The sequence below is a fragment of the Malurus melanocephalus genome, unplaced genomic scaffold (assembly GCF_030028575.1).
Source record: "Malurus melanocephalus ecotype Western Australia unplaced genomic scaffold, MMel_1.1 scaffold_12, whole genome shotgun sequence".
In the NCBI taxonomy this organism is placed as follows: domain Eukaryota; kingdom Metazoa; phylum Chordata; class Aves; order Passeriformes; family Maluridae; genus Malurus; species Malurus melanocephalus.
This window is the reverse complement of record NW_026623244.1, coordinates 2,572,575-2,596,581: the sequence shown is the minus strand read 5'-3', so window position 1 is coordinate 2,596,581 and position 24,007 is coordinate 2,572,575. Positions and strand designations below refer to the sequence as shown.

Sequence of the window (24,007 nt, the reverse complement as noted above, 5' to 3'; positions counted from 1 at the left end):
TGAATGGGCCTGAGCACATTTTCCCCTCTAACCCACTTTTCCTGGTATATCCTRTCCCCTGAGTTCTGTTTGCCTCGTTGCTATTTCGGGCAATGACATCCAAGGGCTTGATGTGCCCTCTTGTGGYACAAGGATGCTGTGAGCCACTGATGAGATCCCTTGGGTCCTCGTCCCCAGGGTGAAGGCCAGGAAAGAGGCTGAGGTGATAATGGGTAAAAATAACATTCTGGGGCTCAGCCTTCAAATGCTGCCGTAGCCTYTTCACAGCAATGGGAAAATGTTTGTGCATGGATTGTAGCTATTGGGGTGGGAAAGTATCTCTGGGAGTCAAAAATAATCYGTTTAACTCTCCCCCAAACAGGCCCTATGGAAGGGCCCCAGGGCAGGGAGGCCTGGATCAGTGTGCCTTCAGCTTGCTATGAGAAGTTGCTATATGAGTCAGGGCTCAGATGACCTTTGTTAGCAGGAAGTGGCATTGAAGGGTGGGTAGCAGCTAAGTCATTTTGTCTGTGATGGGAACAGAGATAAGAGCTGCTGGATTCTTTGAAAAGAGCAGCCTTGTGTTGTTACCAATAAAGTTTTTTCCCAGCTTTCAGAGGAAAAATTAATAGGTACTATTTGGTCAAACAGCTGCACAATTGGATGAGGCAGCTGATGCAGCCTGGGGCAATGATTCATTCCAGCATCCTGAACACTGCCTAAACCGCATACATTTTGTAAAAGGATGAGATTCCAATACTGGGAGAACTATTACTGCAGGATAACTTTGACAGATTTGACCAGAGATATGAGCACCACTTCAGGGTCCTTTCTGACCCTGTAGTCACCGCCCAGCTCTGTAGCTGTATGAAAGTCCTATGTGCTCTCCACCCAAATTCTGTGCATTTCTCCTCTCTAACCCTTCTGTAAAGTCTGGTCGTGTATCAATACAATTTAGCTGGTTACTATTTAGGGCATCTGTACAATTTCTATTTTTGCTCTTTGAAAGCTTTGGCCTGAATATGGTGGTAACTAGAGATGCTCCTTGGCAAGGGGCTCTGCTGCAGYTTCCTGAGCATAGACACTGATGGTGCCGGAAACGCAGCCGTCTTCAGTTTCTTGTCATGCCCGAATGTCATCAGTGGGAACAAGTTGAAACGTGGCTGAAATGTGAAGTGTCTGCCCTGATGTCTGCAGGCGTTCTCCAACGTTTCCTCACGGGCTGAGATTTTCTGTAGCTCTTTGCTAACTCGTTTCTTGGTGGCYGGTATCTGCTGCAGCCTCCCCACTGCTGTGAAGGCAGGTAAGATCATCTTGCTGGCCTCTCCCCATAGCCACAAGGGAGGTTATCTTCTCAGCCCTGGGGTCCCTGCCTCGTGTTCCCATGCAGCTGCAGCTTCTCTGTGGAGAGACCCTGTGTGACCTTAGTCCCCTCCTCTGATACTGATACCATCTMAGCTTTGGATCCCACCCTTCAGCATTCTCGTGGCCTCTTCCTGGCACGGTAACACCTCCCAGCGTGTCACCGAGCGGGCTGTGCAGTGCCAGGAGGGTCGGGGCAGCGCTCGGAGCTCTCCCCTGGGTGCCGCGGCCCCGACGGACCCCGATCCGCTTGCGGGAAGTGGGTCACGCCTCACGGGAGCCCGCGCGCTCTGCGCAGGCGCACTCCCAGTCCTGTGCGCACGCTGCTCGCGAGGCGCATGCGCAAACCCGACGTAAACACTTCATTCCCCACCCTCTCTCCCCCCTCGCGGGGCGCCGCTTCCCTACACAAACCCTACAGCGCATGCGCATTGCCCCGCTGCCGCTTCCCCCTCAGTCCCCGCGGCCCCTCGCGCGTGCGCTGCGGGTGCGCGCTGCCTCCCCGCGCAAGCGCCCTGAGGCCTCCGCGGCCGCGCCCCTCCCGCTGCCGGCCCGCCGAGCACGCGCAGTGCGCGCCCTCCCTGCCCCGCGCCTGCGCAGAGCGCGCGCACCGCCCGCCCGCCTCATTCCGTGAAGAGCCTCCWGCTCCTCAGCTCGTTGTTCCCGCTCCACCGGCGAGGTCCCGACCGCCCGCGTCCTTCGCTCTCTTCCCGCCGAGGCAGACGCTCTCCCGGCYCCCGCGGCGGTCCCTCGGAGCGGGGCGGTTGCGGGCGGAGCGGCGCGGACCGGTTGGGGCCGGTTCCCCGCGCAGGCGCAGCGCCCCGTAAACAGGAAGCGGCGGCGGAGGCCCCGGAGCGGCGGAGACAAAGGGGCTGCGGAGCGGGCACGGCAGGGACGCGGCTCGGCTCGGCTCGGCCCGGCGAGCGGCGGCGCTGGCGGCGGGCGGCAGGATGGTGCAGAAGGAGGGGCAGGCGGCGCTGGAGGAGCCCCAGGGCAGTCCCAACCCGACCGGGGTGCCCGGCGCCCCYTTAGAGCCCCCGGGCGCCACCGCAGGGCCGGTCCCGGGGGGCGAGGAGACAGACACCGAGACGGAGACCGCACTGGGCTCCCGCCGCTTCCTCTGCGGAGTCGTCGAAGGTGAGAGCTCTCGGAGGGGATCTCCCCTGAGAGACGGGGGGTGCGGGAGTACGGGGGGTTCGGTATCCGCGGGAGACCGGGGGTGGGCTGCTCCCAGCTGGCTTTGCTTTCCCGTCTCCTCCCCCGCCCGGAGGAGCCCGCTCGGCGGGGAGGTGGCGTGCGGTTCTTGGCCGGGACTCCGCCAGGGTGGGGAGGAGCCGCGTCTCTCGGGCGGGGCTTCTGCCCCCGGGGTTGTGCTGGAGCGGGGAGCGCCCTTTGATGGCAGCTGTGCGGCGGGGCCAGGGCAGGCCTGGCACCCCAGCGCGCCCATGATTCCTCCGAGAGGCTGAGGCAGTGCTGGGTCTCGCTTGCTCGTACGTCCCTAAAGGGGGAAGTAGGAGAGAATAGAGCTACCGCGCGATTATTCCGGCTGTGCTTGCCCTTTCTGCACKCCGGAGGCTCACGTTCAGTCCTTAGTAGGAAGTAGGTGATTCCACAGACATCTACTCTATAATTGATATTAAACGCACTTTGCTTTTTAAAGTGTTATAGCTTATCGTTTTAATTGTAGAGCGGTCCTCTGTGTTTTGGCATAGTTGCAGCATTAAAAGGTTTAAATTGTTGCTGAAGCTGCAGAATGAAGGTACTTCACAAATTTAAATTATGCATTTCTGACAGATCAGTTAAGGTAGCTGGTTGTAAGCCAGCAAGAAAAAATGGTTTATTCTTAATGTAATAATTCGTTTGAAATTGTTTGTTTCCAAGAGCTGTTACTATTTCTGTACCTATACTGATTTTCCAGTAGAAAAACAAAATCATTAAGAGATCATGGGGAGGGGAGCAGGCAGTTTACCAAAGTCTGTGTCTGCATTGCTTTCCAGACTGTTTTTTGTTAATATCTTAAAAAGAAAAGACCATTTGGCTTCTGTAAATAGCACTGTGAGATATGCATTAGGCCCATTGATACCTTTCTTTTTTAGCACTTGGTGGGGCTTAAATACCGTCACTGTGGTGAAAAATGCCTTTAATTTGCTAATAGACTTATTTCTGTGAAGGTAGATGCCAAATTGACGKTTTGGAGACAGATAACAGTGAAGAGAAAAACAGATTGTAACAACTTGTTTTCTCATGTTCCTGCTGATTTATCTGAAACATCCAGGGTTTTGTGAGAACCACCGAGAATACCATAATCATTTTTCTTGTTATGTTAGTTTCATTGTTGGTTGCCTCAGCATATATTTTGTTGCAGGTGTTCTTGAGTGTACTGTGCATAGAACAAAGCAAGAAAATGGCTTCTGCCTAGTGAAGCTGTCAAACACTGGTTAGGAGTTACCAGTCTAACAATAATATGTATACGGGGGAAAAAAGAATAAGGGACTGTTAAAAAAAAAAAAAAGGGAAAACAAGAAACCACCACGACCAGACAAGCAAACTTGTGGTAAATGAGGTAAACGGTAGTGAGTGAAAACATCTGTCTCATTAGTGACTCAAGGGAATTACAGAGTTAAGAGAAAACCAGGAATTAACTTCAGAAGTGTAGGTAAATACTCAGAGTAGTGGTTAACACGGACTAAGGTACAGTGAGATTAAAGCACTGAGATGGAGAATTTGGGTCTTGGTAGAAAAGGCAGAGRGCAATTAGCCAAACACTGGGTGTGCACTGAGAGCATGTGAAGACCTTATGCCACTTACCAAATTCACTGTTTGGCAGATGAAAAATAACCTCTAAAGGAGYGCTAAATGTAAAGTTTTGGTGCCCTGCTTCTAGGATGTCCTGGCTTTTATTGGTGGACAGGATGCTAATAGGATGAAGTATTTTGGCATGATCAGTTGACTTTGTGTTAACCTGACACACAGTCCTGAGGGAGTAATATAAAACCAGGTCGATTTTTTTTTTTAGTTGGACAGAAAGGTCCAAGAATTGTCATCAGCTGGTGACAGTAGTAACCTAAGAATTGTGGTGACAGATGGAAAAGTATCGCTTGAGATTAGCCAGTTCTCTTCACCTTATTTAATTTGGTTTTGGTAACTGATTTTCTTTTTTTTTTTTTATTTTTATGGTAGGCTCTGCTCTGCTTTAGGCTTGTAGGTCTGAAACAGTAGTATTATAAGTAAAGCAAAAGTGTTGTGAACAAATTAGGAGGCATAGGTGATATTCATCAGATCTCACAGGATTTTGCTTCTTTTGTGGGTTCTTGAACTCCCTCAGGCAGCATCGGGTAGATTTAAGGAACTAGTGATAACGAGAAATTCTTTCTGGGTGAAGTAAAYGCGGAGGTTTTCAGGCCTCAACTCTTGTTGTTTCCTGTTGCCAGTGGGCAGTTGTGAGGAGCAGTAGTTGCTCAGTTTTGCCACCTTGTGGTGCCAGGCAGCTTGAAATCACTTTTTGAGAGAATAATTCTGAAAACTTGAGTGTCTTGCTTTGAGCTTCTTAAAAGAGCATTGTACACTTAACATGTAACTGAAATACAATATATAAAAATGCTTCATCTGCATCAGTTTGGAGTTTTGAAAGGTAGAAGGGTGGTTTTGACCTCAGTAGCTCTGGAAATGAAGATACTGTTTACCTTCTGAACTGCTTTTCTATGGGGACTTGTGAGCTTTTGTGTATTAGTAGTATCATTCATCACTGAGTGGCCATGCTGTTTGAAAATAAGAGCTTATTAAATTTCATGTTATTTTAGTCTCTGGTCTTTACATGGACTGCAAGCTAAAGCTTTGTTTTGAAGTGCCCACTTGTGGTTGAACTGTTTGCGGATAGGTCTAAGTGAGTTGGTTTGACTAAGAGTGCATTGAGAATGTTTTTTTAAAGTATTATGTTTCTAGAATGGAAAGATTAGGTTCAAAGCCAGAAGCAGTTGCAATTTCAATAGAATTGTATGACTTTCAATACACTCTACTCTGTAATCACTTGTGTAGATATTTTTATATACCATTATTCACATAGTATTAGCTTGTAAAATGTGGAAATGGCAAAGTAATATATCAGTTTGCAACCTAGTTTTGACAAGGATCCTATTGAACAGAATAAAATGAATGAAATCCTAAGCATTTTGTTGACTGACTTGCACAGTTTTTTAATTACTTATCATCTCCCTCGGTAAGTATTTGTATATTCTGTGTATATAAATTCTCATCTGTACAACCAGTTAAGCATTTTTGAGTTAGTAAATATTTTCAAGTGTCCTCAGTGTTCGCCTTAAAATCAAATCTATTTTGTAGGCTCTGGAGTGATAGTTTAATTGGGTTATAACTGTTCAGTCTGCTGCTAAAATAATGCTGACTTGACTTGTCAAGGTTATACGCTCAGGAACACAGTTTGTATTCTAAAAATTAATTGCTTCAGTAGCCAAAATTGTAAGACCTTAGATCATAAGAAACAAGTTATAATTGCATTTTAAATTTAGATCAGTTTAGGTTGTTACACTTTCCTAATGCTAACTTCTTTTTTTCCCCTTGCTGCCTTGGGAAGCTTTTTGACAAATGTAGCAGAAGAGGAAGAAAACAGTGGGATGTAATATAAAGTTTCATGGAGCAGGCATAATCTAACTGGATAATTCTAATCTTGTTGCCCATAGGATTTTATGGAAGACCTTGGGTGATGGAGCAGAGGAAAGAACTTTTTAGAAGGCAAGTCATGTTTCCTCTTACTGCAGCACATTCCATTGGAATGTAATCATAATCTTCCACTTAAGCCTGGAAAGAATTATTGTTCTAACCTAGCACAACTTTTTGCCTAATATCTGTGTTACTGGGGACTTGTATACACCTTTTCATCTTGCGTAAACCAAATTTGTCCAGTATAATTCATGCTTAATTGTGACTTAATAGTATAACACAATGTTCAGTGAAGAAAAAAAATTAATTAGATCAAGTAATGAATAAGATWAAGTAAAACATAGAATTCCTGAATTTGTAGGCTATTTGAAGGCTTTTTTTTCTGTGTTTGTAGGCTTCAAAAGTGGGGACTAAATACATACCTGTATGCTCCAAAGGATGACTACAAGCACAGGATGTTTTGGCGAGAAATGTACTCTGTGGAGGAAGCAGGTAATTCCATTTATTTCTCCTTCGTGTTTTCTGTAAGTGGATTTTTKAATGAATTGGTTATTGCTATGTATACTTGTGTGCRTTTAATCACAATAGYCATTCCTAAAAGCGAGTGGAGACCTCTTTTTAATACCCTGCAGGTGTTTTTATTGGAGCTTTGGAGCAAGCACGTATTTACTTCTTTTAACTATAACTGCAAATGATTTCTGAAACTGCTTTTAAGCTTTTGTTTTACAAGATTTAGTTTTTGTCAAGGGAAAAGTTGCTTAGAATTATTCCTCTGGCTCTAGAACATCTGGGCCATATTTTGAAGTATAAATTAYTTGCTTCAGAAAAGGGAAAAGATTTATGAGTAAATAGCATGTCCTTTTGTGTGATTCATTATGTCAATGAAAAGAGTACCTCTTAGAAAAACAGCTCTTGATTAGTTAGTCAGAACATAAAAGATCTGTTCAAGCTAGCATGAGTTATTTTATCCACCTCTGGAATTTATGGGATTTATGATGCTTTRTTAGACTGAGGGGATTAGTTTCCCTTGGATGAGAGGAAAAATTATACACTCTTGAAATTAAGTAGTCCTTCTTGGAGGCCTCTTTGAWTCACTGCTGAATTACAGTCTAAAAGAATACTGCAAGGTAGTTGCCAGTAACAGCAAAGATTGTTAAATATGCTAAAAAATAATTATCTTTATTCATTCTGTGGAAGATTCAATTGCAAGTTTGTTTCTTAAAGCAATTACTTCTGCAGAGTGGTGTTAAACCCCACTTTTTCATGTCCCCAAGAGTCAGTCCTATGAGTAGTATGTGAACCACTGTCACATGGGGTGATATTACTGCAATAAATTGTTAATATATGTGGCAAAAGTGAGTAATAATTCTAGAACTGTTGATATGCGTGCTGTGGAAACAGACTGTATCCACAGTTGTCTCACAGAAGTGAGATAAAAAGAATTTAAAAATATTTATAAAGTTTTCAAATGGAACACGAGAATACAAAGACAGTTGTTGTATTCCTTTTGGCATAATTGTTGAGAACTCTTCCAAGTAATTTCCTGTTCTTTGTTGTGTTAGTTTCAAGAAATTCCAGCAATTTTTTTTTCTAATTATGATAGAAGAGGCGTCTGCACTTACAGTTTAAATTATACGTGAGAATTTTTTAATTGTTGAGTCCTTCTGAAATRTTTTAATTTGATTTCCAGAGCAGCTAATGACTCTAATATCAGCTGCACGAGAACATGAAATAGAATTCATCTATGCAATCTCACCTGGACTTGACATCACTTTCTCCAATCCTAAAGARGTATCCACATTGAAACGTAAGCTGGACCAGGTAAGGATGTCACAAATTTAGCACAGTTGCAGTGCTGCGTATTTTGAAAAAGCTCCATTACCCAGCTCACTTTGCAGGCTTTTCACCAGCTTCTTGAACCTTTTCTTCACTGGTGTTAGTTTGGGTATCTCTGAGCAATTCCGATGGATGTGTTCAGCTYGCATTGCAGAATTAGCCAGTGATGATTTAGCTTTAAAAAGTAATTATCATCTTGTATKGCTTGCTGAAGGCTATTTTTGTCTTCAGAGTATTTTGGAATCTTGCACTGCTAAAGAGAAAGCTCTTGCCCACAGTAAATGCCTTTGCAGGCAGACCTGACATGCACATCTTTGTTCTCCTGACTCCTCTCCTTTCTCTAAAAGCTGTTACAGAATTAGCTTTTTTCCCAGCTGTCCATCCTGTGAGATCAGCTTTGGATGGTTAAAACTAGAACAGATTGCAGGTCTTTAGAGGTCTAATCTTTAAGAGAAGCAGAGCTGTGGGTCAGAGATAGGCATTGATTGTAAATAGAAAGCAAAGTCTGTCGTACTTCCACTGTATCCCCCATTACTACAGCTGTCCCTTTAAAATAGATTAGATTTTAAAATTCTACAGTTTGATTAAAAATAAATATAATTTAACAAATTAAACATTTTGCTCTTGTCTCTTGTATTAGGTTTCTCAGTTTGGCTGCAGATCTTTTGCATTGCTGTTTGATGATATTGATCACAACATGTGTGCAGCAGACAAAGAAGTTTTCAGTTCTTTTGCTCATGCTCAAGTCTCAATCACAAATGAAATTTATCARTATCTAGGAGAACCAGACACATTCCTTTTCTGTCCGACAGGTAAAATAAGCAGACTGTGGTTCAGCTTTAAAAGAYGGGGACTGTTAYCTTACTGTTTGAAAAGCTGGTTTAAYTTTTAGTAACTGTCTTAAGGAGTATTTTTGGGTTGATTGAAGAAATTGACTTAYAAAGAAAAGTTYGATTATTCAAATGGATGCAAAGATTTTTTCCAAATCTATATATCTCTGAAAGACTCAATGCCAAGCAAAGAAGGCAACTTGATAGAAAGTTCAAGGAGTTTGAACTGAGAATTAGGCTAAACGAAGTGGTTTTTTTAAACTTGAAATTTTTTTTCTTCTTGAATTGTCAGGTTGTTAGTTTCTAAGATTTTTTTTTTTTTTAAAGTAGAGGTACAGTCTGTGCTTACAGCTGTCACTGGTTCCTGTTTTTAATAAGATTACTTCACTAGTCTCACTGAGTGGCTTTATTTATCAAAAATTATTGTTAGTTTATCCTCTCTAGTAGTTGGGTRCTGTTGCAGACCTTGACTTTAGAGACATATGTTCCGTTGTTAATATTTTTAGGTATTTGTACTTAGTAATGAGTCTTAAGGTTTTCTTGTTCTCTTGGGTACTCTCTGCTGTAATATGACCTTCTTTTTATGGACTGGAATAATTTTTTCCTAACTTTGATATTTGTGCAATTTAAAAGAATTCTCTACCTTTTGTTTCTGATATTTATGCTAAGTGTCATTCATAATGTCCTTTTTTTTATACTTTAGACTTTTCGGCCTTATTTGATTGATTTTCTAAATATTTCTCATTTCAAAGGGTATTATTGTCTCAGTGTGTTTRTGGGACAGTCAGGTATGTTGTCACACATGTGCATCCTTCTAAAACCWGGTACATTCTCTTTTCCTGTGCAGAGTACTGTGGAACTTTCTGTTATCCAAATGTTGCCCAGTCACCGTATTTACGAACTGTAGGAGAAAAGCTGCTTCCTGGAATTGAAGTGTTATGGACAGGTAAAAAATAGTTGGGTTTAATGGCTTATTTATTTTAATTTGTTGGTGTTAAGTTTTTTCTTGTAAGTATTTAGTAAAATAAACTGTCCAGCTACTTGGGGATTGAATCTTCAAATATATGCACAGCCCTCTGATTATGTTGTTTCCTGCCTAGGTCCGAAAGTTGTATCCAAAGACATTCCGGTAGAATCCATTGAAGAAGTTTCTAAGATCATCAGGAGAGCACCAGTTATCTGGGATAACATTCATGCTAATGATTATGATCAAAAGAGGCTTTTTCTTGGGCCTTACAAGGGTCGGTCAACTGAACTCATCCCTCGACTAAAGGGTGTTCTGACCAATCCAAACTGTGAATTTGAAGCCAATTATGTTGCCATTCACACGCTTGCGACCTGGTACAAGTCTAACATGAATGGAGTGAGAAAAGATGTAGTAATGAGTAAGTATGCATAACTGTGTGCTSGATCTATGCTTAACCATATAAATCATACCAATTCTTGGTGTTTTTAATCCTTACCAACTTCTTCTTATGATCACCCAGCCTGTTCTGCCATAAGTAAATGGCAGGAAAAGTAAATGGCAGTTGCCCGAAAGATAATGATCTTACTTTGCCGACTTCCTGGGGCATCTCTCTAGCACATGGTATCAGAAAATTTCTTGTTCTTGAGAGGTTTCTGTGCTTATGTAATTAACAGTCTTGGAAAGCATTAATGCCCAAATTTGACAGGTGTCCATGGATATGATTTCATTRGAATAGAAGCAGTTCAGGTCAGAAGACACCCTGAATGCCAGGGTGTCTGGTTTCTGTGTTGACATGGATGGTGACCATAATTTTCCATGTTTTTCTAATTAGAATGTGGTAACCTGTCCTTTTTGTGAAGTAAGCCCATGAATTATTGAATGCATTGTCTGACACGACTTTTATTTTTGCTATTTTAATTAAACTTGCGTGATGATAATTTCTTAAAATTGGTCTCTGTAGCTGATACTGAAGACAGCACAGTTTCGATCCAGATTAAATTGGAAAATGAGGGGAGTGATGAAGATATTGAAACTGATGTTCTCTACAGCCCACAAATGGCCTTGAAGTTGGCCTTAACAGAATGGTTGCAGGAATTTGGAGTACCTCAGCAATACAGCAGTAAGTATGATTTGGTATYGGGGGTTGGTAGAAAAATGGTGTTAGACATTCAGTATTTGTGTTTAGATTAAAAATATTTTACAGATCCTGGCCATTCATACACTTGAACGGGGAATATTTTCTGCCTTAGTAATTGGGAAACCTTAATAAAAAAGTAAGAATGCTTGATGTTGTGCAGTATGCCTGTGATGGTCTGACTGATCAACAGAAGCAACCTTGACGTATTATCCTTTGGCACTTCTGATACAAGGCAGGAAAGAGTCTGGATCTTGCTAGTCCAAGTTGTTATTAGATTTCAATGGAACCTGAGAGAATAGAGCGTTGGTTTTTTTTCTGAGTTGATATTAGATTGTAGTAAACACTAGTTCTGGTGCTGAAGACTTCATGTTCTTCCAGTTGTTTTAAGGTAGTTTTGCTTTCCTGAGTTTCTGTCTACATAAACCAGCTGAGTTCCTACCAGCGTTGTACACCTTTTTTGTACTAGTGGGAGCTTGGGTTGTGAGGTAAARTCTGTTTTTCTCTAATGTGGGTTTCAGGTGATCAGACCATCTTTCTGTGGTAGTTGGTGATAGAGTGGAAGAGCCTGTTCTTCTGACTGCTTTTGTGCATTTATGCTTTTGAACTACTGTGGAGTATTGTGTCTTTCTAAAACTCAACTGCAGCAGAAACACTGAGTGRAGAGTAGTAATTTAAGGTGTCAGTCATCCTCCGTTTTCACATGTAGTGACCAGTTGGAAGGGACCTCTTGAGTTCTGTCTTGAATCTAACCGTGTTGCTCAGGGAGGGTGAGTTAGAGCAGGTTGTCCAAGACAGTATCAGTAAGGTTTTGAATGTCTCAGTTTTCCCCAGTTGGCAGATACTGAAAACTAAACTGYTTTTTTCTTATTCTCAGGTAGGCAAGTGGCCCACAGTGGTGCTAAAACCTCTGTAGGAGATGTAGGACCACTGGTGGCACCATCCTCTTTAAATGCAGCAACAGTGGTTACCACAGTGTACCAAGAGCCCATCATGAGCCAGGGTGCAGCACTGAGCAGTGAGTCACCAGCYTTGGCCAAGGAGGAGGAGAAGAAGCAATCTGATGAGGAACCAATGGACACGGTGGTAGAAAAACAAGATGATGCAGACAAGAATGCAAACCAGATCCTGACAGATATTGCCGAAGCCAAAATGGCAGAGGAGCTGAAGCCAATGGATACAGATAAGGAGAGTATAGTTGAGTCAAAGTCTCCAGAGATGTCTATGCAGGAAGACTCTGGTAGTGACATTGCACCTATGCAGACTGATGAGCAAATTAACAAAGAACATTTTGTGCCTGGGCCGAATGAAAAGCCTCTTTACACAGTAGAACCAGTGACTTTAGAGGACTTACAGCTTCTTGCTGACTTGTTTTACCTTCCTTATGAACATGGGCCCAAAGGTGCACAGATGCTGAGAGAATTCCAGTGGCTCAGAGCAAATAGCAGTGTTGTCAGCGTTAACTGCAAAGGAAAGGATGCTGAAAAAGTGAGTGCCAATCTTGTTTCTCCCCTTTTAAGTCAAAATCCCAAGCRATTTTATCTATTGTCTGTAATAGACTGGTGTATTCTACTTTGTAGGACCTGAAGGGTAGTGTATAATGAACCACAGGTCACAGYCATTTTCATTCCTCCAGTGGAATCTACTGTTTTAAGCCCTGCAGTGTCACATAGCTATGAAGGCAGTCTGGTGTCTGCATTTGACCAGTGCTCCCTGTACTGGCCTCRCTTTTAACAGCCACAGAGAATATCTGTGAGTCATGAGTGGTGTGGTAGTCCATCCTGGTAAAATGAAGTAATTAATTCCTCCATATTTAGAGTACCTCTCCTCCCTAGGAGCCTGTGTTTGATCTTGTGGATCTTTTYCATAGATAGAAGAATGGCGTAACCGAGCAGCCAAGTTTGAAGAGATGTGCAGCTTGGTGATGGGCATGTTCACTCGCCTCTCCAATTGTGCCAACAGGACAATCCTTTATGACATGTACTCCTACGTCTGGGATATCAAGAGTATTATGTCAATGGTGAAATCTTTTGTGCAGTGGTTAGGTAGGTGCATTGGGAGCCATTATAATCCCAGATAGCATTTATTTTATGTGTGTTTTTAATTAGCCCACGGGGAAAACTGAAGTGTTAGGCAAATGTGTTTTCTTGGACGTGGGGTCTGGTTTGACCCTGTTGTAAAGGTTTTCCTGTCTTGCTATTTGAAGCAACGCTTGCAGTGAGTTTGCTTTGCTATTAAAAGTGAAGTCTGCTGGATGCTTAAGATTGGAGACCTTGATTTTCTTCTTGGGCTAATGAAACTTGAATCTCATCTGACACGTAAGTGTTGACTTTAACTTACTCTTGACTGAATGCACACTGGACTATGCCATGTAACTCCTTGGATGCCCTGCTCTATGATTGGAAATGACACTACGAAATGTGATAACAAACATCAGCCATCTGCTGTTTGCTGTGTCTTGATAACATTACTGCTGTCTTCAACAGACCTTTCAATGGGCCTGGCCATGAGGAAGGTGATCCTCCCAGCCCCCGTGCGCATGCGAGCTTTAGCATAAGGCTATTCTGGTGCAAAATAATTTCCTTTAACCATTTTCCAAATTGCTGGGTTGTTTTTTTTTTGAGAATTTTTTAGTTTTATTTTTTGGTAATGGCTGAAAATTGTGGAGTTCTCTGGACAGATTTAGTCTGACACTTAATGATCTTGAAACAGTTTTTGGTTTGTTTTTTTTAATGTGTGGCACTTTCTTCTTTGTTTTGGTTTTTTTCCTGAAAGATATTTGGGAGATCCTAAGTTGGCACATAGCACCAGCATGGCCTGGGTAATTCTAGTGACCTCATTTCACTTTCAGGTTTCAATCGATCTGTAAGGAATATGCTGTGGAGTTGCTTGACATACACAGCAGACAGCAAAGCTGATGGTTTCAAGTCACACTTTCTGTAGCTGTCACAAACCTCACAGTGGCTAACCATTACACAACCTTGGTCTAATCCTGGTGTTTGGATTGTCTTTAWATTGTAATCTGAAACACTGGCAGGTTTAAGCAGGCACAGAGAAGACCAGTTAAATTATCAAGTCTGTCTGTGCCCACCAAATTCCTGTGTTTTGTGGTTATTAAATATCTGATCCCCTATAGTATAGTTGATGAAGAAGAGTTTTTAAGACTGCCTTCTGCAAAGTACAGAGAAGACTAATGTGGGAAGAAAACTCAGTAGCATTGTAGTATGCTAACATTTCTTCAACAACCTCATGGAGTTTTAAAAGCTTTAGTTTGTGCATTTTTAAGTGTAAGACAACTCCCCCAATTTTACTGTTCTTGCTGTATGTTGACTTTTAGCTAGGCAGMATGCTCTCTTCTTGATAACTTAATCTGTTTAAGACTCTAGGCCGAAGCTCTATAAAGGGAACACTGATTCTTGTAATCTCTGTAAACATTGAGGGCCCAATGCAAACTGCATTTCAGAATTACCAGACTACGCACTCAATTCAGCTGAAATTGTCTTCAGTTTTCAGTGTCCCTGTAAAGTTGGGTTCAAGTCTCTAAATAAATGAAATGTTTGGAGTAGTTCATAGTAGAAGCCAASTCAGTAAACACATACTCTGTTAACTTTGGCACTGTTCTGTTCTGGTACTCACACTGGTATTAGATAGTTAAAAAATTCAGGGTTTTTCACATGTAAGTTTAATACTCTTACGCTAATAATGCTTCTTTGAGAGGGGCCATTTTTGTCTTCAGCTTGTGTTTTATCACTAGTGTAAATACATACAGAGTAAAKCTCTTTGATAAAATACCTCATTATGTAAAGTCAAGTACATTACAAATCCAAACAAGTTAGTTTTCACAGTGGTGTGCTCAATGGTCCACTGGATGTTCACTTTCTTCACCTCTCCTTCCAAGTCCAGCTAGCATTCAGTCCCTTAAATTAGTGTGGCTGTACAGTACTATGGATTACTAATGACTTCTATTGTCTTCTTCCCCATTGTGTACAGATGGGAGAATCCTCAGCACAAGTTTCTACTGCTATTGGATGGACAGCGCCAGATGTTCACAGCGCGTCGTCATTAATTAATTAAAATGGAAAGGTTTTGTCTGTGAGGCAGCTCAGATAGATTAGATGTGCAACAGGCATGAACTGAAGTCACATTTGCGCAGCGACTAAGGCATTAACTATGTTTTTCATTTATACAGCTCTTCATTCACACAGCTCTTTACTGTAATAATTGGAAGTGCTAGTTAAGTTGTAGTCTCAAAGGACAGACAGATGCTGTCTTCCAAGTTATTGACTAAATCTTCTCGTAAAGGGTACCTTCTTATGTAARAATTCTAAAATGTGGGAGTAAACCAAATTTGAATTCTGGTGTTTGGATTGTTTCTGAAATTSACCATGTTTAGGGTAGTTTGTATTTAACCTATATTCCTAAACTCTCATAAATGTCAAACTTGGCACACTTTGGGACTCTCTGACTAGCACAACATTCTTGTCTGTACTGATCTGAGACTGTTACTTGAACAGGAGGTAGATTGCTGTCCACAAAAGGAAAAGAGTATTTGCGCTGCTCCTCTTGTCAGAAAACTAGGTGGGTGACTTGAGATCTCCACTCCAGAAACCACTTCGCTTTTTTCTCTCTCCAGAGCTGTCATTTATGTTACTTATTGAAGGCTTCAGTGCCTTGCTGGCTGAACAGTGTTAAAAGTCAAACAGCCAATGGAAGCTTCTTTTCTAAAGCAAGTACAATTTAAAGCTGAGCACTGCAATGGGCCTGCTGCTGCTGGTTGAGCAGCAGAGTCCCTGGCATGTTCAGTATGCTTGTGGAGGAAAAAATTAGGATATAAAAAGCAAAGCTAGTAGTGGCCACCAAGGTGTATTAGGCCACCAAGTTAAATTGTGAGTTAATTCCATTTAATACTACTTAGCTTTTTAATGTGCCAGCAGTATTTTGAAGGTATGRCCTGGATTATGTTAATCTGTGTAGTCTTTTGCAAGAATGCTGTTYGATACAGCTGTCCTGGCTGCCTGATCTGTTCTAGACTGTTTGCATATATTGCCAGTCCTAGTTTTCTGACAAGATTAGAAACAATCAGTACTAAAATGTGACTTCAGAAAGGTCCATTTTTTTTTCAAGGGGCTGTGATAATGGCATTTGTTTGATCTAAAATTTATGGTAGTAGCTATTGAGCCACGTAACTTCTGAGATGTCATAAATTCATGGATTAAATGAATGTTTCTGACACAAATACAGAAAGTGTACAAAATGCCTGGGAAGTTAACATAGTTATGCATAGTACCATTCTTGAGCCTTCTGGTCTGGAATGAAGTGTGTAGTTGAATTGCCTCACCTGTCCGGTACAGGTAATCAAAAATTTGAAATACCGCAATTASTGTGCGGGCACAAAAARCTTTATAAATCATACRTTATTACAGCCCCTCCCCCTCCCCMAGCCCTGGATTCTAGCTCAGTTAGAGAGCTTTTTCCACAAGTGTATGTTAGCTTTTTGGACATGTAAGACACCCAGGAAATCCCCCTTCTCGTAACATTCTCCGCTTGGATCTGATCTCAACAGGGTGTCGTAGTCAATCTTCAGCACAGTTCTTAAGTGGAGACCAAGAACCCTGGGCCTTTAGAGGTGGTCTAGCAGGAGAGTTCCAGGTATCAATATGACTTCACAACTGAATGACATTTTCTTTGTTTTATGAGAAACCTTTTGTTGCACATCAGAGGTCTGGAAGGATTGGTCTGCCGAAGGCTTTCTGGTCCAAAGCCCATTAGCCTTACWGCTTGGTTTAAAATAATTTTCCTCCCCTTTCTACAGTAATTTCTCAAGGAGATGCTGCCTGTCCCACGCGCATGCGAAGCGCAGCGGCTTTAGTTGTACATTTCACATTGTTTCTTTGCAGGTCGCACAGCATTTTTACCTGCGCCCGCAATTGCACAATGCGCGCATGCTTGTCTGCCGATGGGAATTCCATGAGCAAAAGGGATCATCATTCAAATTTTGGTTCCTCTCGAAATAATGYTGTCACGCGCTTTATTGCGAGCAATTCAATTGGCAAATATTCCTAAATCGCTGTTTGTACCATGTGCAAATTTGTTCATGGATTTTTCAGGCGCTATACTTTTCCCCCCTCACAGGTGCTCTGCGCGCAGCAAATTGAATCAGCGCATTGCTTTTGGGATAAAGCGTCTCCTCTGGCCAGTTAACCCTCTTCAGACCAAACCTTTCCTCCTGACATTCTATGTTCTTAGACAGTGTAGATATGATTGGTAAAAAGTATTTTAAAGCAGTTAAGATTAACAGACTCTTAATGTGCTGTTTCAATTGCCTATTTTAGAACACCAATTGGATATTTTCTATTCAAATAAGGTCTTTGCATTTGTAAAGCATACCAACCCCACCTTCTTCTGGGGTAGCAAGTAGCAAATGTTAATTTGGGAGTCTGCAGTGCACACCCAAGAGTGATGGGTTATGTTGTTCATACAGTCATATTAAGTATTTTGTTTTCACAGCGTTTGCTGCCTATTGATGGGGCAAATGACCTCTTTTTTCAACCACCTCCACTAACACCCACTTCCAAAGTGTACACCATACGACCCTACTTCCCTAAAGATGAGGTAACTGCTTTTGACACTTGTCACTTCTGTTGCTAGTGATGCACCTCTTTTTGTGGCAGCAGTGGTTACTGCTGAGTCCCTTCTCTCCCTAAKGAGGCAAATGTCCTGATACCTTGCACAAGGCACAAATGCCAGATCACAGGAAAACGGGTTAAGTGGTTTATCTCTGGTTCAACATGCTATGCAGCAGTATGTGTACACCCACAGCTTGATTGCCAGCCTCCCACCCCACTACYGTTTTAAATCTGTGAATGCCTTCCCTATTTATGAAAGGCAGTTAAATTTGYTCACAGCTGGTAGAAGAATTCTTGCAGCAGGGAGACTTGCAGAGTATTAACCTTAGAGGGTGGGTGTGCATGCCTGTTTCACTCAGTAATTATTGTGGTATCTGCTGGTATTTGCAGAACTGTATTGGCAGAACATTGATGCTGCATCTCAAAATGGAGCTGAAAAATGTGATTATGGTTCAGCCATTCTATAATTTTGGTTACAGTTGAAAGCTTTTTGGTCTGATTTTGAAAGAATTGTCAAATTGGTTTTGAATGTGTGATACTTTAAAATCAGGAAATTGTATTAGTCATTAGTGATTAGTGCTTTTTACCTTTTCTTTTTTCTGAACAGATCCGTAATGTAGTTTCTTTCCTATTAGCTTGGCATGGGGAATGCTTGAAACTGAGGTATCAGCCATTAGTTAACTCTTTATGGATGCAGCTTAGGCAATGTAAGGATTAGTGCAGCTTGAAATCTTGAGTTGGTAGGTCCATTGAAATGAAACAAGTGTTTATAGGTTGAGTTTGCAGTAGTTCAAATAAGTCCTAACTTCACAGGCAGTCAGACATACAGGGCTGGCACATGAAAATTCCTTTTTCTGCTACTTTTAGGCCAGGTCTGTCCTGTACTGTTCTCTTGAGAAGTAAAGCAGCCTTTTCCATACYTTTATGCAGGGCTCGACCTAAGAGAAGGTCTTGGGTTTTTTGTAGAAAATGGAATTTATATTTCTGAAACACCTTAGCAATTGGAGATGAAGCTGTCATAAACAATATTTCTTGTGCCGTCATAAACAATATTTCTTCTGAGGAGTTCTCCATTTATGAAAGGAGAACAGAGAAGTGTCAAATGCAAAGCATTTTTGTTAAAAAAAAAAAAAGAAAAAGAAAAGTTTCTTGTTCAATATGTGTCTGATGCAAGTTTGCTCTTTCAAAGAGATTCAGGCRAAAGTTTTTTAACATGCTGGGTGTGTCTGTCTTTCCCAGAGGTTGAGTTTCTGTACATCTGAAGTTTTGTAAAGAGACTTTGTAGCAATGGTGTTGATCTGCAATGAGTGTTTAGTACCTAACGCTCAGAATTAATCCTGTGCTGTTACAACAGCAGAAGGATGATCTCCAGCCTTTGCTTCCTAGCCATTCAACTTAACGGCAATATTTTTGAAGTCAACTTTGAATTACTTTCAAGGAGGAGGTGGAGGGAAGGCCATCATGCTTTTGATCTGTGGTGACTCAGTGCTGTCTGTACTAGGTTACAGTGTAGCTTTTAATGGCATACTCTCTTTTGAATGTGACTGATAAGTTGAAATGATCTCTTTTCTCCTCTTAGGCMTCTGTATATAAGATCTGCAGAGAAATGTATGCTGATGGAGCTGATCAACCCTTCCATAGTTTACCAGATTTAATTGGAGACAAGTATGTATTAGGAACGAGTGTTCTGCAGAGGTAGTTCTGAAGGATGAAGTTCTGACAGTGTATTTAATTTGAATTTTTAGAAGTGYGTGTGTGAAGAATACGAAGAATATTTGAAATAGATAGATAATTTACCCTCAGGAAATTGGGGTTTTGGTTTCTTAAATAGACTGTTGACAGATACGTCTYAGTTCATGTGCTGGTCATCTGTTGTGAGCTGTTAGAAAATAGATTTAGCTGAAACCTCAGGTATTATGAAACCTGTGCATCATAATATCTTATTTCAGTTTTTGTGAAAGTATGAGAGTGTCCATAGTCTGTAGTTATCTCTGTTTTGTTTTCCAGCTTAGTGTAGTTCTTAAGACAGAATTGAGGGGTTTTTGAGGCACAGTCTCCCAGTCAAGTGTTTTGTGAAGTAACATGTACAAACTTGAAAAAAGGATAAGCAGTGGTAGATGAAGTTAAACAGAAAATTAAATCTGAGCTGTAAAATGAGCTACTTTGAGTGGGTATTTTTTGTCTCAGGTGTTTAATTTAGATGGAATGTTACAGAGAGCCTGCTCTGAGTGACAGGAAAGGAGTTAAGAAAGGATATGTAACTGGTATCAAGCACTACCCAAAGGAAATCATGAAAGAACAAGGAAATAGTGGCAGCAGAGCAACTAAGGCAAAAGCTGAAGAGCAGTGTGAATGAAATTAAATTGTGGAATCCTGGGGTGCCAGTGTTGCTTGTAACTGAGTTTTGACAGCTGATCAGTCAATTAGTGCTCTGTTGGAACTAATTCTATGACTGGAGGACTCACTTCTTTGGTTGGCCCTGAAGTCTCCTCCATGGTACCTGAAGGGCATATTTGGTCAAACTGATCTTCTTTTGACTGAATTTGCATTTTTTTTTGCAGGTTAGTTGGAGGTCTGCTCACCCTCAGCCTAGATTACTGCTTTGTCTTAGAAGATGAGGATGGCATATGTGGTTATGCTTTGGGAACGGTTGATGTGACTCCCTTCATTAAGAAATGCAAAATGTCTTGGATCCCTTTCATGCAAGAAAAATATACCAAACCAAATAGTGACAAGGAGCTGTCTGAGGCAGAGGTTGGTATAAYCCATGAGATCAGAGCTGTGTGCTGAAGTCTTTCCAAAGTGGGTCTTTATTTTTCTTTTGCATTTTGAACTCACATGAAATTCAGTTTTTACACCTTTCTGAAAACTTTGAGCATGTATTAAAGAATCTGATGTATCAGAAGGAGATGGTGAAATTATTCATTTCCAGTCATATGCACCTGTGTGTGGTAATACACCCATGAAGTGTATTTTAGTAGTAATCAATGCAGTAAATGTAGAGCACCTTAATCTAGAGAAAATTACATTTGATAAAGTMTTACTACTGCTCTGTTCTACAAAATGCAGTATTAGTTTTCCCATGCTTCAGGTAGAGCACTGAAAGTCATATCAGTTTATGGAAAAAAATTCAAGAGCACTTGGTTTTGGTGTGAAAATCTATGAGCTATTTGTGGAGTGTGACAGCTGTAAATGGTGCAAAGCAACCTAAAACTGMCTATTAAAAAGGCAAAGAATTAGAAAAGAGTCCTCTGTGCACCAACTGCTGCTTATGTGTTGGCTTATGTTTTCTTTCACTTGAAGTGTGGGTCACTGAGAAGGAGCTTTGCATTCCTCCTTTGACAGTCTGAGCAGCTTCTGTAGTCAGTCTTTTTGTCTAGAGTACAGACAGCARTTCGGCAGATGAGGACCTAAGGGGCCATCAGTAGGTGAGGTGTAGCTGAAAAGCCTGCTGGTTTGGAGGTACACTCCATGAGAAAGCAGTCTCCCCTGATGAAGATGAATGAAAATGAAAAGCTGGATAATTATTAAACACCTGTCTCCCATACTCTTTTCAGAAAATAATGCTAAGCTTCCATGAAGAACAAGAAGTATTGCCAGAATCGTTTCTTGCTAACTTCCCATCTTTGATAAAGATTGATATCCACAAAAAAGTGACAGATCCGAGTGTGGCCAAAAGTATGATGGCCTGCCTGCTCTCTTCTCTAAAGGCTAATGGTAAGTTTCTGGCACTTAGAATTCCTTGTTTCCTAACTGCATGTCAGTTCTAGGGTACAAGACAAACTTGGGAAGATTTGGGTGAGTAATTATAAAAGCTTTGAATAGCTAACATCTGCTGCTGTCTTGAAAAAGGTAGCTTTTCACTTTAGCCATTATCCTGCAAATTAGAAGATAGGCAGAAGTAGGGGAGCAATTTGCTGCTGAGAGCACACATCTTTACATCTTGAAAACTGCACAAAAGTCTGTATTTTTCCTGCTGGCATTGGTAGTGATCCTTTTTTTTCACGTGTGACTGTGCACTGGTGGTTAATTACCAGACCTTCAGTATGGGAAGTGCTTGGCTGCCTGCCCTGACTTCTCACCCCACACTCACAGTTCCTTTGTGCCACTTGGTGCTCTCTTGTAATGCTGTTTTTTGAGCCAGCATCCAAAGYCGGATATTTTTGTGTGCAGTGAAAGGTGTGCAGAGGGTTTATTCAAACTGATGAGATGCCTGCTGTGTGCAGTTCTGTTAGGGGATGGTCAGCTATGCTGCCATAAATCTGGACTCTGGGGCACTTTGCTCTGTGTGGAATTGGATCACGGATTTACCTGTTAAAATGGGTGGGAACTGTAGTAATATTTTGTCTCCTTTTTGCAGTAATTCTTCTCTAACTGTATTTTGTTTCTTTTCTTCCTTCTTCAGGCTCCCGTGGGGCTTTTTGTGAAGTGAGACCAGATGATAAAAGAATCTTGGAATTTTACAGCAAGCTGGGTTGTTTTGAAATTGCTAAAATGGAAGGATTTCCAAAGGATGTTGTTATCCTTGGAAGAAGCCTGTGAAGTGCTTGACAGTGAACTGTTCCAGTACTGTAGACCCTTAACAGCAGGGCAGGTAGTGGTGGGGATCTTCATATGGTCTAACTGCACAAAGCCAGCAATAAGCCAGCTTGGTAAAAGGGGCTATGCGAAAATCACCCATCACACATTCAGACTGTAATTTGTTGGAAGGGGATAATGCTGCTGAAAACATGGTTATAACAAAGAGAAACCTTATCCTCTCCTGGTCCTGTGTGAAGTGCCAAGGAATCTTGCATGGGCTATAGCCCAGAGGAATCCCTCTCAGTTGGTGCTGTGGTTGATGACAGTTCTCTGCRTTCAAGTGTCAATAGAAAATTGGTCTCTGGCAGAATGCCTATAAAGATGCAGGTTTTTTTCTCCCTCACAGAGGAGGAAGTGCAACTGGAAGTTGCAGAAATGGGAGGGATTGCTTGTGTCAATCAGCATTTTTAAAGATAAGTAGTTACAGTTCTATTTTTTACTACCTTTACGCTTGTTGATAAAGCAATGACCCGTTGTCACTCCTAATGACCATTGGTTCAAGCTTTGTGTTTTGTTAGGGACAAATGTGCAGTGGTCTGTGGCAGAAGTCACTTAATGACAAACTTGTAAATCTCAGTGTATATAAACTTAGCTATATGCTGACTAACTTTTTGTTTACTAGTTTTTGTAACTTTTTCTTTTGAAAAGTGTAATGGTATAGGTTCAAGATGGCACTTTTGAATAACCTAAAACCACAATCGAGAACAAGTCTGTCCTCAGCACTGACCTTTCTTATTGTGCCTCATATCCAGGGCTAGGAACTGACCATCTTGGGAAAGGGGAGCAGATCCCAACWGACCCTTCCTTCAGATAGCAGTTTGTCACTGCTTGAGAGTATCATTCTCCTGGGACTGAAACAGCAATTTACAGGATGTTTTGCCGAACCCGTTAATTTTGGTAATGTTCGCATGGGATTATGAATGAAAGATGGTGAGAGGGAGAGAGAGCTGGCCCACAGCTGGGATTTATCCTTGGAAGAGTCACCATGTTTCAAAGTCTGTTCGTACTAGTTTGATTAAATCAGGGTCTTCAAGTCCTGCACATTTGTAACAAATAACTTTTCTATAAGAGATGCCACAATAAGCACATTTTTACACATTATTTAAATGGTTATCTACTTTTAAATGTTCCAAAAGTTTGATGTTTTTACCCAGGATGGAYATGCTTGGTTATGGGATGGAACTGGTGTCATATGGGACCTGGTAGTCAGGTAGTTGGATCATTTATGAAAATGGTATTTCACGAAAGTCCCAGTGTCCCAGACAGGTGATCGGACAGTGGTATGCACTTTGCAGTACTTTCTTTCTTCCACCTGCTGCCATCAGCTGTCTTGCTCTTAYGTTTAAGTTTTCCTGGGGTTTTTTCAGTGGTGCACGAAGGAAGCTTGGTTGCTCTTACAAGCCTCCAGCTGCATAGAAGTTGATTTGCAACCTGTAATAAATGGCATTAAAACTGCAGTAATGCTCTCTGCAACCTGTAAGGAGATGCTGTGTTTGGCCTTCTGGTGCAGTCATGTACAAGATGTTTCCTTTTTTTTTTTTTTTTTTTTTTCCTTCTCTTCCCTTTGCAGAATGTGAATGATTTTTAATGCAGTAGCAAAGTATTTAAGTTGAAACAAGTTCATTTCATTTTTAGAGAGAGGTACGGGGTTGTGCTGTGGGATTTCATTAAGTCCGAGCTGAATGCCACTAGTTTTTATACAGCTTTGAGTGCATGTTGAGTAGCTGAATCCTTGATTTACCAGGTGGGAGAGTTTCGTTTCTTCATGGATACCAGACTCGACTTMTTTTATCTGGATGCATAACATTACAGCATAGGATGCTTGTGGCCTTATTTCTTGGCTTTTAAGGAGTTGCCACATTTTCTCTTCCTATGAATTTGTTATTACTATAGAAGTTAATTGTCTAAGCCTATGGAATGTCAGGCCAATACCATCATTCTAGGATTGTAAAGTGATACGTTGACATATCTTTCATGGTTATGAATTTTCATTAAGGTTGGAATGCCACTTTCATTA

The 24,007-nt window shown here is 41.5% G+C and overlaps 1 protein-coding gene across 1 annotated transcript; it reads left to right on the top strand.

Moving 5' to 3' along the window:
* The first annotated feature begins 1,931 nt into the window (after positions 1 to 1,931).
* Positions 1,932 to 22,229, top strand: OGA (O-GlcNAcase). The gene is made up of 16 exons (XM_057380151.1): positions 1,932 to 2,478; positions 6,036 to 6,087; positions 6,410 to 6,507; positions 7,706 to 7,836; positions 8,492 to 8,663; positions 9,529 to 9,627; positions 9,782 to 10,066; positions 10,610 to 10,768; positions 11,661 to 12,271; positions 12,654 to 12,828; positions 16,347 to 16,432; positions 17,291 to 17,395; positions 18,989 to 19,074; positions 19,971 to 20,163; positions 20,967 to 21,126; positions 21,815 to 22,229. The coding sequence occupies exons 1-16, from the start codon at positions 2,292 to 2,294 to the stop codon at positions 21,949 to 21,951; spliced, it is 2,736 nt and encodes a 911-aa protein (XP_057236134.1). The 5' UTR covers positions 1,932 to 2,291; the 3' UTR covers positions 21,952 to 22,229.
* The last annotated feature ends 1,778 nt before the right edge of the window (positions 22,230 to 24,007 follow it).